At 34.0% G+C, this 14,216-nt stretch overlaps 1 protein-coding gene and 1 long non-coding RNA gene across 2 annotated transcripts in view; one reads left to right on the top strand and one right to left on the bottom strand.

Moving 5' to 3' along the window:
• The window catches only part of LOC127843164 (uncharacterized), a 15,252-nt gene extending 5,033 nt beyond the window's left edge, over positions 1-10,219 (top strand). The window contains exons 6-8 of the mRNA XM_052373023.1: positions 517-699; positions 4,415-4,562; positions 7,226-10,219. Coding sequence (XP_052228983.1) covers positions 517-699; positions 4,415-4,562; positions 7,226-7,476 — 582 coding nt within the window. The 3' untranslated portion in view covers positions 7,477-10,219. The remainder of the gene's footprint in view (positions 1-516; positions 700-4,414; positions 4,563-7,225) is intronic.
• Positions 1-14,216, bottom strand: part of LOC127843166 (uncharacterized) — a 15,469-nt gene extending 1,253 nt beyond the window's left edge. The window contains exons 1-2 of the long non-coding RNA XR_008032111.1: positions 13,883-14,216; positions 11,015-11,109 (exon numbers count right to left, since the gene is read on the bottom strand). This is a non-coding gene — a long non-coding RNA (uncharacterized LOC127843166). The remainder of the gene's footprint in view (positions 1-11,014; positions 11,110-13,882) is intronic.

Genomic DNA, 14,216 nt, shown 5'->3' with positions numbered 1-14,216 from the left:
AATGCTATTAGTATTCATACACTGTTTGAAGAGTCAAATGTACTAGTTTACGTCATGTTGTATTGTCAATATCTCCAAGAACTCTGAGAAAGACATCTGACATCAGAGGCCTGGAAGATCAAACCGTCAGTTTTCAAAGAAAGTAAAAGCACTTAAGATAGGGATGGCTGAGCGAGTAATAAAAGTATTTCATCTTGATGCCAGAATTCATGAAATAACACCGGGTGGTATAAACTTTGGTGTACAGAGCAAACACTCTTGACAGCGATGTTGAAGACAGATGCAGTTATTTGCTTGGCAGAAAAAGCTTAACCACTTGGCAATGACATGGTTACGGTTTTCTTAGTCTGGCGAAGAAAACTTACCTGGATTATTTAAAAAATACAGATTGTTAAAATTCTAATTCTATTTAAAGTAAGACACAAAACATTGACTTATGTATGACCCTTGCTAAAGAGGTAAAAAATGCCATGTGTGCGTATTGCAAACAAACAAATTGGGAATGTATTTTTGTAGCAACAACTTGCCGCCACTGGGACAGATGGACAGAGGGTGGAACAGTTCATCCGATCCATTCCACAGACTCAGCCACATCAACACAACGACTTCTCCAACCTTGGAATCCCCGTCCAAGGAGAAAACAACTGGGACAACATTTCTGTCACCAGTATCAGTGCCAGCGCTGTGCCCTACACACAGGTAACTGTTGGCTGCATATTGAGGAATGACTGTGTCATACACACAAATAATACTACTTCTAGTTAGGTTCATATTAATAATATAATGTGCCTTACATACAGGTAACTGCTAGCTGCATATTAAGGAATGGCTATGTCTTACACACAAGTAGCACTTATGTGCATATTATTGATATACTGCGCCTTACATACAGGTAACTGTTGGCTGCATATTTAGGATGGGCTGTGCCCTACTCACTGGTAACTGTTAGCTGCATAGTTATGATAGACTGTTCCTTAAACACGGTTAGCTATTTGCTGCCTAGACTGTGCCTTACACACGGGTAACGGTTAGCTGCATAGACTGTGCCGTACACACAAGTAACTGTGAGCTGCATAGACTGTGCCTTACACACAGGTTATTGTTAAGAAAATGTAAACTGCTAAACAAACAAGACGATTGCTGTTTATTTATGGCTTCTTTACTCCTGTCCAATATTTCAATCATAATGTGTATCAAGGCTGCAGATTTGTAAAGAGTAGCTGAATAAAGGCTACATCTTCTCAGAAAAAAAGATTGAAATTCATGCAATTTTACCCTAAAACAAAACTTTCACGTGGAAATCAAATACCCCAATTAGTAATATTGCATGAAAGTGTTCCCTATTATTTTGTATGAGCTCACCTGAGCACAACATGCTCATGGTGAGCTTTTGTGATCGCCTTTTGTCCGGCTTCTGGCGTCTGTCTTGCGGCGGCAATATTTGCCTTGTTAGTCCCCTACCTGTTTCACCGGAGTGGACTTATGGTTTTGTCTGCGTCCGTCCGTCACACTTTTCTGGATCCTGCGATTACTTTTAAAGTTCTTAATATTTTTTCATGAAACTTGGAACATGGATAGATGGCAATGTTGACATTATGCACGTCATTTCATTTTGTTCCTACGTCAAAAATTGTGGTTGCTATGGCAACAAATAGACTAGAAATAGTGCTGATAATGGTGTTTTTTCTGGATCATGCGATAGCTTTAAAAGTTCTTGATATTTTTTCATGAAACGAGCAACATGGATAGACGGCAATATGGACATTATGTACGTCATTTCATTTTGTTCCTACGTCAAAAATTGTGGTTGCTTTGGCAACAAATAGACTAGAAATAGTGCTGATAATGGTGTTTTTTCTGGATCCTGCGATAACTTTAAAAGTTGTTAATATTTTTTCATGAAACTTGCAACATGGATAGACAGAAATATGGACATTATGTACGTCATTTCATTTTGTTCCTACGTCAAAAATTGTGGTTGCCATGGCAACAAATAGACTAGAAATAGTGCTGAAAATGGTGTTTTTTTCTGGATCCTGCAATAACTTAAAAAGTTCTTAATATTTTTTCATGAAACTTGGAACATGGATAGATGGCAATATGGACATTATGCACATCATTTCATTTTGTTCCTACGTCAAAAACTGTGGTTGCTATGGCAACAAATAGACTAGAAATAGTGCTGATAATGGTGTTTTTTTTTGGATCATGCGATAGCTTTAAAAGTTCTTAATATTTTTTCATGAAACGAGCAACATGGATAGATGGCAATATGGACATTATGTACGTCATTTCATTTTGTTCCTACGTCAAAAATTGTGGTTGCTTTGGCAACAAATAGACTAGAAATAGTGCTGATAATGGTGTTTTTTCTGGATCCTGCGATAACTTTAAAAGTTGTTAATATTTTTTCATGAAACTTGCAACATGGATAGACGGCAATATGGACATTATGTACGTCATTTCATTTTGTTCCTACGTCAAAAATTGTGGTTGCTATGTCAACAAATAGACTAGAAATAGTGCTGAAAATGGTGTTTTTTTCTGGATCCTGCGATAACTTTAAAAGTTCTTAATATTTTTTCATGAAACTTGGAACATGGATAGATGGCAATATGGAAATTATGCACGTCATTTCATTTTGTTCCTACGTCAAAAACTGTGGTTGCTACGGCAACAAATATACTAGAAATAGTGCTGACAATGGTGTTTTTTTCTGGATCCTGCGATATCTTTAAAAGTTCCTAATATTTTTTCATGAAAATTGGAACATGGATAGATGGCAATATGGACATTATGTACGTCATTTCATTTTGTTCCTATGTCAAAAATTGTGGTTGCTATGGAATAAAAAAATATTCTGAAAATGGTGAAATTTCTGACAATGGTGGAGCCGGCAGGGGACTTTTATTGCTTGGCAATAGTCTTGTTAACACTCAAGAGGCCACATTTATTGTCCAATCTTCATGAAATCTGGTCTAAAGATTGGTCTTGATAATATCTTGGATGAGTCTGAAAATGGTTAAGTTTCCTTGAAAAACATGGATGCCAAGGGGCGGGGCATTTTTCCTTATATGGCTTTATATGGCTATAGTAAAATCTTAACACTCTAGAGGCCACATTTATTGTCCGATCTTCATGAAACTTGGTCAGAAGATTAATTCTAATAATATTATGGATGAGTTGAAAAATGATGCCGGTTGGTATAAAAACATGGCCGCCAGGGGGTGGGGCATTTTTCCTAATATGGCTATTGTAAAACCTTGTTAACACTTTAGAGGGCACATTTATTTTCCGATCTTCATGGAACATGGTTAGAAGATTTGTCCCAATGATATCTTGGATGAGTTCGAAAATGGTAATATTTGCTTGAAAAACATGACTGCCACGGTGCGGGGCATATTTCCTTATATGGCTACATTTACATGTATAGTAAAATCTTGTTAACACTCTAGGGGCCACATTTATTTCCAATATCCATGAAACTTGGTTAGAAGATTCATCCCAATAATATCGTGGACGAGTACAAAAATGATGCCCGTTGGTTAAAAAACATATGGCTAAAGTAAAACCTTGTTAACACTCTAGGGGCCACATTTATTTTCGGATTTTCATTAAACATGGTCAGAAGATTTGTCCGTATAATATCTTCTTGGACGAGTTCGAAAATGGTTTTGGATTCTTTAAAACCATGGCCACCAGGGGGCGGGGCAATTTTCCTTATCAGGCTATATATGGCTTTAGTAAAACCTTGTCAACTCTCTAGAAGTCAAATTTATTGTCCAATCTTTATGAAATTTGGTCAGAAGATTGGTCTCAATGATATCTTGGATAAGTTCGAAAATGGTTATGTTTGCTTGAAAAACATCGCTGCTAAGGGGTGGGGCATTTTTCCTTATGTGGCTATAGTAACATCTTGTTAACACTCTAGAGGCCACATTTACCGTCCGATCTTCATGAAACTTTGTCAGAAGATCCATCCCAATAATATCTTGGACGAGTTCAAAAATGATGCCGGTTGGTTGAAAAACATGGCTGCCAGGGGGTGGGACATTTTTCCTTATATGGCTATAGTAAAACCTTGTTAACACTCTTGAGGCCACATTTATTTTCTAATCTTCATGAAACTTGGTCAGAAGATTTGTCCCAATAATATCTTGTTATCTCAGGTGAGCGACTTTGGGCCTTTCAGGCCCTCTTGTTTGTTTAAGGTGGGTGTGTGTGTTCTATTTTGCTTATGTAAAGGCTAGAGCCATTTACCCACCAGCTTTACAGTATAAACTAAATCACTTTTTCTTATTTGGCACAAAACTGATACAAAAAAATTGTGGTGATGGTTTTGCATGATTAAAGTAGGTAACTGTTGTGTTACACAGCATGTTTTGAATATATATTTAATCAATTACTCTTACAGACCAACCTGCACCTAAGTAGAGAGATATCGGCTCTGAAGGCCCAACTCCTAGAGATGAAGAACATGATGAAGATCAGCTTTGATCTTCAGATGGACATCCAGAGGTCAATCCGACAGGAAGTTGCTGCTGGCATCGCAGCTGCATCAGGTGGGTAGTGAAATGTTTCTTCATACAGATTGTGTTTTTTGGTCATATTTTGGGCCAGAATATGGCCCCTTTTCCGATCTCAAATAGAGTACTATTTTCCACATGACTGCCACAAATCCTAAAGTGATTTCAACAACAAAAAATAAATAAATGTCAATCTCTAATTCATCTCCCTCTCCAGCTGTATAAGTTGAACCATAATTGACAACAATCTTCATCTCAGTTGTTAAGTATTTGTAAGCAATCAAAAGCAACACAACTTTCCCAGTTTTATTGAAAACAACTCAATTTTTTCCACATGCAATGTGCCCCGGATCCATTATAAAAATATTGAAAAAACCTTTTGAATGCTTTTTGCAAAGTGCATGGCTAACCAATTGAGACTTTTAAATGGATAATTGCATTTTGACAATGTTGACTATAAAAGTGACATAAGATCTTATGATAATGATATTTCAGAACAGTTGCTAATGAAGATTGATACTGAAAACAATTTTCTTCCTAATTGTTAAGTATTTGTTAGCAATCGTAAGCAACACTAATTTCCCATTTTAAGTGAAAACAACTCGATTTTTTCCAAATGCGATGGGGCTCAGAACCATTCATATAATGTTGAAAAAACCACTATTTGAATACTTTTTGTAAAGTGCGTGGCTAATCAATTGAGAATTGAAATGGATAATTGCATTTTGACAATGTTCACTATAAAAGTGACATAGAAATTATAGTAATGAGACTTCCGAACAGTTGGTTATGTTGATTCTTTTCTAGTGAATGTTGCTAGGATTTAATTAAGTATGACGATGCAAACAAAGTTGGACAGTGATGTAATGGAGACACACAGTTGGTTTACATATTAGTGGAGCACACCCTTTCCACAACTGGAACTTAAAATATGTCATCACAGTATTGTGTATAAGTGCAAGACACTATTTTCACGTGCAGTTAAGCTATTATTCTTTAGTGACCAGTTTGTGCCCTTGATCATTTCCATGGCTGCCATGCCTTTGATAGAGTGGTGCAGGGGTTTTTGTGACAAAGCTCTAATTAATATTTTTTATTAAATTGATCGGAATTTAAATGGATCTTTTCACGTTTTGGTAAATTGATAAAATTGAAAAAAGTCGTTTCAGATTCGCAAATGTTCGTTTTAGTTATGATATTTTTGAGGAAACAGTAATACTGAACATTTGACATGGTCTAATATAGCCATTATATGCATCTTTTGATGATTTAAAAACCTGAAAATTATAAAGCGTTGCAACGCGAAACGATTGAATGATTTGGAGAGTTCTGTTGTTGTCGTTTAATTTTGTGAAACTACGAAGATTGCTAATATAAAGTATAAAATACGTCATTCATACATACGTGGCAGGATGGCCGAGCGGTCTAATTGGTTTTTACTCCAGGAATCCGGGGGTCACTGGTTCAAGCCCTGATGCAGTCTACTTTTTTCCTTATTCAAATTTTATTCTTGAATTTTTACTGGAGCTTTTTATATCCGATGTTTACATTTATCAATATAAAGCATTTAATGACAAACTTCAAAACATGCCAAAATCTGTGAAAAGGCCCCTTTAAGTGTTTTTTGTCCGGAACCGAATACAATACAATTTTGTCCCCTTCATTATTTCCATTTTAATATAAAATATTTTCAAATTTTGGAACCTGTGAAACAGTATGTGTGGATAATGGATTTCTTTGTCTTTAAATACACTTAATACCCTGATTAATACATAACATGAGCAGTTCCTACAAATTTGAAGGATGATTTTCTAAACGTTTAAGCTTACCTAAGTGCTTTCAGGAAGCTTTAAGAATAGTTTTTGTTTGTAAGTATTTGCCTGTGTTAGAGTTTTTTTTCTTTTAACAACTTAGTCTCCTTAGACAGAGTTAACCAACACTTGACAGGGATGATCATTGGGTGACCCTCTTTTAAAGTTGTTCAAATCTTTCAGGTATACATAGGTCACTAGAGGTAAAACATGATATTTATAAAATTAAAACTTCAAAACTCTTCTCTAAAACTACAAATACCAGGGGTGTAGTAATGGGTGTTATATTGTCAGGTTGTTTTCTAATTATTTTGTTCTAATCCTGCTTGTGGATTCTCACCAGAAATCACATAATTAACATAAACTTATGTAAAAAAAAAAACATTCTTCACTAAAAGGACAATTCCTGGAGGTGTAATATTTGACATACAACATTGTATGATGGTCATTTACCAGGTCCGCTCAAATCTCGACTCTGGGGTCAATGTTATTTGGTAATTTGTTTTCCTTATAGATAAATCAATCGTGAAAAGCTAGGCCCATAGGTTTGGTATTTAGTTGCATGTAACATCTTATGGTGGTACTATGGTTTGTTTCAAATAATGTCTTGATTCAAAATTTGCCTGTTTGTAAGGCTGGACAGTTTTTCTTATAAATCTTGATTGCAATATTTATAACACTCTCAAAGTCATATCCCCTCCCCAACCAATCATCACAAAACTTGCTAAGGTCATTTTGTTCTAATGATATCTGGGCTGCTTTATAAAATGGTTATGGACGTTCCTTGGGCCCTCAAGGCCGTCCTCTTATGTATTCTTAAATAAATTAAACCTTATTGGTAGTTAATTATTATCAAACGTTTTGATGAATGATCTGTAATTTTAATAGGAGGTGCCATAGGAAGTGCCGGAACTGCAGGAATACTTCCCACGGCAACAGCAGCCCTGTCCCGCCCTGTGAACGACACACACTGTCTGATCTGCCTCGACAACCACAGCGACTCTGTGCTGTACCAATGCGGTCACATGTGTGTTTGCTTCCCGTGCGGGCGACACCTGATGGATCGCGGTGCCAAGTGTCCCGTATGCCGGGCACCTATCAGGGACATTATTCGCGCGTACAAGTGCAACTCGGAATAAATACGGTGATTCATGGGCCGCGAAAGTATCAGTTGCTATATGTGGGGGTGACTTATTATGCTGTGGCTGTGAATATTTCAGTTTTATATGCAGACACTGCTTCGTAGTTGAGAAAGTATCTACAGTAGAAGCGAAATGAGTTGACTCATGTTTCAATTGTGATGTGAATATTTCTTGAATAGAAAAAAGGATTTCCTTTGGAAACACCTTAGGAGACTACTCGTTCCCTTGAATGAGTGCACTAAAACTCTTAATTTTAGAAATTTCTTGCATAGTTTAACGGATCTTAACTAACTTTGTTATTTTTTATCTATACATGCTTCAAAAGCCGAACAAACGGTCAATTTGTCACTCACACAATATTTTGTATGCTTTAGTTATGACTATATCTGTTGCTGAGAAAACTGTTTTGTTCTTAAGCTATGATAGTTTTAATATCTGATCACATGGTTTATGTTTTAGCAGTGGATATTTCACTATCTAAAAGAACTGACTTGTGCTTCATTGTTGGGTATTTCATTACCGGGTAGTTTAAAGAAATGGCATTGTAGGCATTTTATATGTATTGTTAATTATATAAATGAGCAGACTTTTTTCTAAGACATATTTCGGTCAATAAATGTTAAACACACTTGCCTCTAAGAAAACACGGATGCTTTATTAGGAAACCTGTTATATTGGTTCTGTTTGTTAGTTGTTGCTGTTGTTATGTTGTTGAAAAGAGAATTAAACGAAAATTGTTGCTGTTGTAATTTTATTAAAAAGTTAATTAAAATTAGAGTGCAGGTTGGATAAACCTCTTAAACGGGAACCAATATTTCCTGTCGACTGCATACGAAGCTCAACAGAGCTTAACAAATGTTATTAAATGGGACAAACGGACTAGCTATCTCAGTTGATAAAGGGCCTGATTTCAAAAGGTCCTTATTTCGATATCCATGTCTAGCTACATAAACAGCTCTAACTGACATTTTTTTCACAAAACGACTTTTTGTATATTTTGTATCGCAACATCCATGCCCATCATGTATTAAAATATCTTAGTTCAAGGAAACCAAATGAAATTTGTCCAAAAGCACTTAGTCAAGTTAAATTTGGTTGAAAAACGAGAAACAAGCCAAACAAAATAAATTATCTCTGCATTTCGAGTGGTGAAATTGAAACAGCTCTAATTGATATTTGTTTACAAAACGTTTTTTGTATACATTTTATTTTGTATCGCAACATCCATGCCCATCATGTATTAAAATATCTTAGTTCTTGGAAATCAAATAAAAAAGGAAAATTGAAATTTGTCCAAAAGCACTTAGTCAAATTAAATTTATTTTAGTGCAAAAAGGTTATATGTTCAGTGAAATGCTACTCGGAGCTCTTTTGCATTCAGGTGGTTGATGTATTTTGAAAACCTCAAGAACAGATAATATATTGTAACTGATGAAAACTAATGAACAAAAAGAAAAAAATGTGTGTATCTTTTCACATTTTCGTACACTACAGGTATTTTTTTAATGTGTAACATTTATGACTGCATTAATAAGTATTGAATTACTATCTAACATTTTGTTTTATTAATACATTCATATCCTTTAAACTATACAGCTAATTGAAAAAATGGAAACGTAATTGCAGAAAAGCAAGTGTATTTTGAAATAAATTTGAAAGAGATGTGAGCCTTGCATTTTTTTACCTCTACATAATTGTAGCTTAGTTCAAAAGTAGTAAAACTTAACTGAGTCTAGTAAGAGTGCTGTGACACACTCTGGGTCCATGCATCAGGCTCAGAAAGACCTTATTAACTTCGAAATTCACACTCATACCACTGGTATGTTTAAACGAATTTCAAACAGGTATGAGCCTTGTGATGACCTCTACCTTATTTCAGAATGTAAAATATATTTTTTTAAGACAACAAGAAGAATAAACGCATTGAAGTGTTTATGATTTGAATGTTAAGTTGTACAATTGTTAAATTGCAGATACCTTGTGCCGTAGTAGCGACGCATATATAAATAAATTCTATGGAATTTTCTTGGCTCTTTATTCAATTGTTAACATAACGTTTCTAAGTCCATATACTTCTTTAAACTAGTTGTTAATGCAATATTTCTAAGTCCATGTAATTCTCTAAGTAACTAACAACGTTTCAAGACATGACGAAATTCGTCCAAATCCATCCCAGAGACGTAGATAACATTAATGGAAGACTTTATGGTAAAACATTACATCGAGGAACTTTGTAATGTAGGCAAATGAAACGATATATGAAGATTATTATTTATTGAGTGGCCTACTTGAGGATATTTCTCAAATATTGGTGACTGTGAGGGGGTTTGCTATGGCAAAACTTCAAAGAAATACACTTTATCAAAGTGAAAAATCAGGCAACAGTTTTCGTGCAGCACTTAAGGAAAAGTGTGCGAGTGCAATAAAATAACTTAAAAAGGATGCCGGTCAACTCACACGTTAGTCAACTGGCATGTTTTTGGTCGACTTGCTCTATTTGAAGTCAACTTGATATTGTTTTGGAAACGCAAATTGTAATTGTAGTTATGATATTTGTGAGGAAACAGTATAACTGAACATTTACCATGCTCTAAAATATCCATTATATGCATATTTTGAAGGTTTAAAAACCTGAAAAATATAAAGCGTTGCAACGCGAAACGATTACATAATCTGTTGTTGTATATTTTGTGTTATGAATAAAAATGAGAAAAATAAATAAATAATTTCAAAATACATAGATGTATGACTTCTGCCATTGTGTACCTTTTGTAAAGATGTAATATTGAAATACAAACTAAAAACAATGTGCATGAAAACATTTGTTCAACTAAATATTGTTTTAATATTGAAATAAAGTAAAAACCATGAATATAACTATCTATCTTTAATATAATCAAGTTTGAAAGGCTTCATTAATAACCCTAAGATACTGGTGCAAAGCAAACAGCATAAAACCTGAACAGACTGCGAGTTACTCGCAGGCTGTTCTGGTTTTATGCTGTTTGTACATAGCCATTTTCACTATGCTTCTGAGTGGGAAAGGGTTAATTGGCTAGTTATGTTTGTTAGGCAAAATAGGTGAACGTTCGTAATTGAACAGTTCCTCCATTAAATCATGTTTTTTTATTTCTTAGTAAACACTCAATGAGATACTTTAATAACCTTTTTTGCAGACTCTTTTATTGGTTTGGTAAGAGTACTAAGTCTACCTAATATTTACAAGGTCAAATTTTTGTACCACGTAGTTAACCAATTTATTCCTAGCGTCTAGAAAAATATAGAACTAAATATACTAGACATCCCTAAGTTTGGAAATAAATTGATCCAATTTAGAGGGCTGGGAGAGTCCACTAGGCATAAATGCGTTAAACCCGCAACCGAACATGTATCGATTCGCTTTTGCTCAGCATATCAATAATGTCAACTCATTTGCTCTGATGGCAGATTATCCCATTAATCTGGTCAAGAAACTCTTTATAGGGTATATGGCAGCATATATTGTTAAAAGCTTCTAAACTAAATATGAACTTACTCCTTTTCTGTGGACGAACCCTTCTTTTTTATAATCCACCAGAGGTGTAGATATCCAGTCAGACTCTGAACCCACACAATTACACCACAAAATACCTGGTAATAGACAAAATTGTAATAGAAAATGAGCTTATACATTTTACATTTCCTTCCACAGATATATATAAATGAACAAGCACCGGTTTACAATACAATTCTTGGATATAATATTCACTGATCACCTTTTTTCAAATTAAATAATCTAGCTCTTATATTAAGTATTAAATGATTGTATTATAACTATATTTATTAATTAAACTATATATTAATAGACCAATTAATTCAGAGACGTAGGTAGTTATCTACGTCTCTGATTAATTAAATCCTTCCTTATAAATTAAACTCTATATCAAATGATCAATGAATTAAATCCTTCCTTAACTTATAACACTGAAGCACTTTTTTCTAATAAAGCACTTTCTTCAACGATTTTAACTCCAAAGAATAACCCAACAATTCTTTTTAATAATTTTCTTTCAACAATTTACTCTGCTTTACACAAAGTATGATTGCGAATGAGAATAAAGCGGAATAACAAATTATATTTATAATACACAGTGAGATTTAATTGGGGAGGGTTAATATGAAACCATACTGAGCTGGTGCCTACTCAACTTGTGATATATCCCCTGATAAGAGTCATTTCAACACCCATAAAGCCATAAACTAGGTGACATAAATTGGCAGTTATGTAGGGAATAATACACAACATTAGTAACTGGGGTCAATTTGACATCTGCCTGGGAGGTTTTTATGGATATTAGGGAGAGTTAAGAAAGGAATAAAGGAATCCCTAATTGTGTGCACTTAAATTTAATCCAGATAATTTTAATTACAGAGATATGCTAAGTTTTATTGTTTTTGAAATCAATAATAATGATGTATTTAACCATATTCATAGTATACTTAAATTACTTTATTGTAATTAACATCCACAGGTTGAAATTGAGCATTAATTCTATTCAATACTAGCCATAAACTTTGTAAACTGTCATCAAAATGCTTGAATTCAAAATTTTCCCATAATCATTCTCCTGGAATTGCCAGCATGAGTCCATTTCTTTGTAACAAATTTATTTTTTATTCATTTTTGTATAATTTCAATCATATTGGGATATAATTATTTTAAAATAAAAAGCAATTTTAACACAGTCTTTAAGCTTTGTTGCAGAAAATCAAAAAGGCTGAATGAAAATGTCTGAAAAACTGGGTCAATTAAAAATTGCACAATTCCATTATTTAAAGGAATATCACAATGAAAATATGGGCAGCCAAAAAACTAAATCTGCACTGCAAAATAATTAAGTTTATGTTACAGGCCATAGTATATGTTTTTAGTTTTAGTGATTACAACTATGAAGGAGTTGAATGGAAACTTTTTATGGATTAAAACATTCACCTGCAAAATGGGGTGTATAAAATATGGTGTAACTTTCTTAAGCAAATAAATATCACTATGAAACTGAGGAGCTAAATAAAGTTCAATCAGCACTGTAGAAAAATATCAGTTATTATATGAAGCAATGCACCCTTTTTTAGCTTTGGTCACTCAAAATATAAAGTTTTTTTGCGGAAAATCGAAACGGCTGTATGCAAATACCTGAAAAACAGGATAAATTACCACTTGCAGAATTTCATTATTTAACGGACTGTCAAAATGAAAATTCGGGCAGACATAAAACTCAATTGGCATGCCAGAAAAAGATACCATATTTGATGCGATCCATAGTTTATATTTGACGTTTTAGTCGCTGCAACTATGAAATGTTTGGATTGAAACAATTTTTGGCTTACAGAAGTAACCTGCAAAGTGGGGTAAATAAAATATGTTGTAATTTTCTTATTCAAAAGAATAACACACTGAAAATGTGGGACTATATAATTTACAATTAGCACTCTTTAAAAATATAAGTTATGATATATTGCAATGGACCCTTTTTTAGCTTTGGTCACTCAAAATATGCAAGGTTTTTTGCGGAAAATCAAAACGACTGAATGCAAATACCTAAAAAACAGGACAAATTAAAACTTGGATAATTTCATTATTGAAAGGAACATCAAAATGAACATAAGGGCAGCCTTAAAACTCAGTCTGCACTTTAAAATGATACCATTGATGATATGATCCATAGAACACGTTGTCAGTTTTAGTCGTTAAAACTATGAAGAGTTTGGATTAAAATAATTTTTGGCTTATCGCATTTACCAACAAAATGGGGAAAATTTAATTTGGTGTCAATTTCTTATTCAAAAGCACATCACAATGAAAATATGTGACTTAATAAATTACAATTAGCACTTTGAAAAAATATAAGTTATGATATGATGCATTGCACCCTTTTTTAGCTTTGGTCACTGGAAATATACATGTTTTTTTATGGAAAACCAAAATGGCTGAAAGCAAGTATGTGCAAAATAGGGTAAAATTAAAACTTGCACAACTTTATTATTTAATGGAATATCACACTGAAAATATGGACAAACATAGAACCCAATCAGCACTTTAAAATGAAACCATATATGATGTGATCCGTAGTTTATATTCGAAGTTTTATTCGCTAAAGCTATGAGGAGTTTAAATAGAAAATCAAATGCATCGGCAAAATGGGGTAAATAAAATCTGGTGTAATTTTATTATCTAACAGAATATCACTATAAAAAGGTGTGAATTCATTAAACCGAATCAGTACTTTAATGCAAAAATCAAATTTAATAATATTTAGGTCATATTTTCTTAGATAAATGAGTCACAAGTTTACTGCAATTGGAGCAAAACGTGTGTTTACCGAGAATAGCGTAAAAATGCAGTAATGTTCGTAACGATTCTTACCGTAACCTCCAATGATGTCCCTTGTTTACTGAACTGGTCTGGTGAAAACATTATCCAGCAATTTAAAAATAACATATTCAGTCAATGTCAACAAAGAACTCGCTCTAAATTCGCTCTTTAGTTTGTAGCTTTTACCCGCTTCGCAAACAAAATGGCGTCGTCTATATTTTTCTTCAAGTCTCGCGAAATCCCGTAACGGGTGAGAACTCGGCACGCTTTATTATATAAATTGGGTGAGTCTCCAGTCTCTGTTATCTACGTCTCTGTCCATCCTGATAGGACCCCACCCCACCTGTGGTTGAGTTCTGAAAATAAACCTTGAGAGTTTCTCCTA

This window comes from Dreissena polymorpha, chromosome 8 (assembly GCF_020536995.1).
Source record: "Dreissena polymorpha isolate Duluth1 chromosome 8, UMN_Dpol_1.0, whole genome shotgun sequence".
Taxonomy (NCBI): domain Eukaryota; kingdom Metazoa; phylum Mollusca; class Bivalvia; order Myida; family Dreissenidae; genus Dreissena; species Dreissena polymorpha.
Note: the sequence above shows the minus strand (reverse complement) of the source record. Positions and strands in the feature narration are given on the sequence as shown.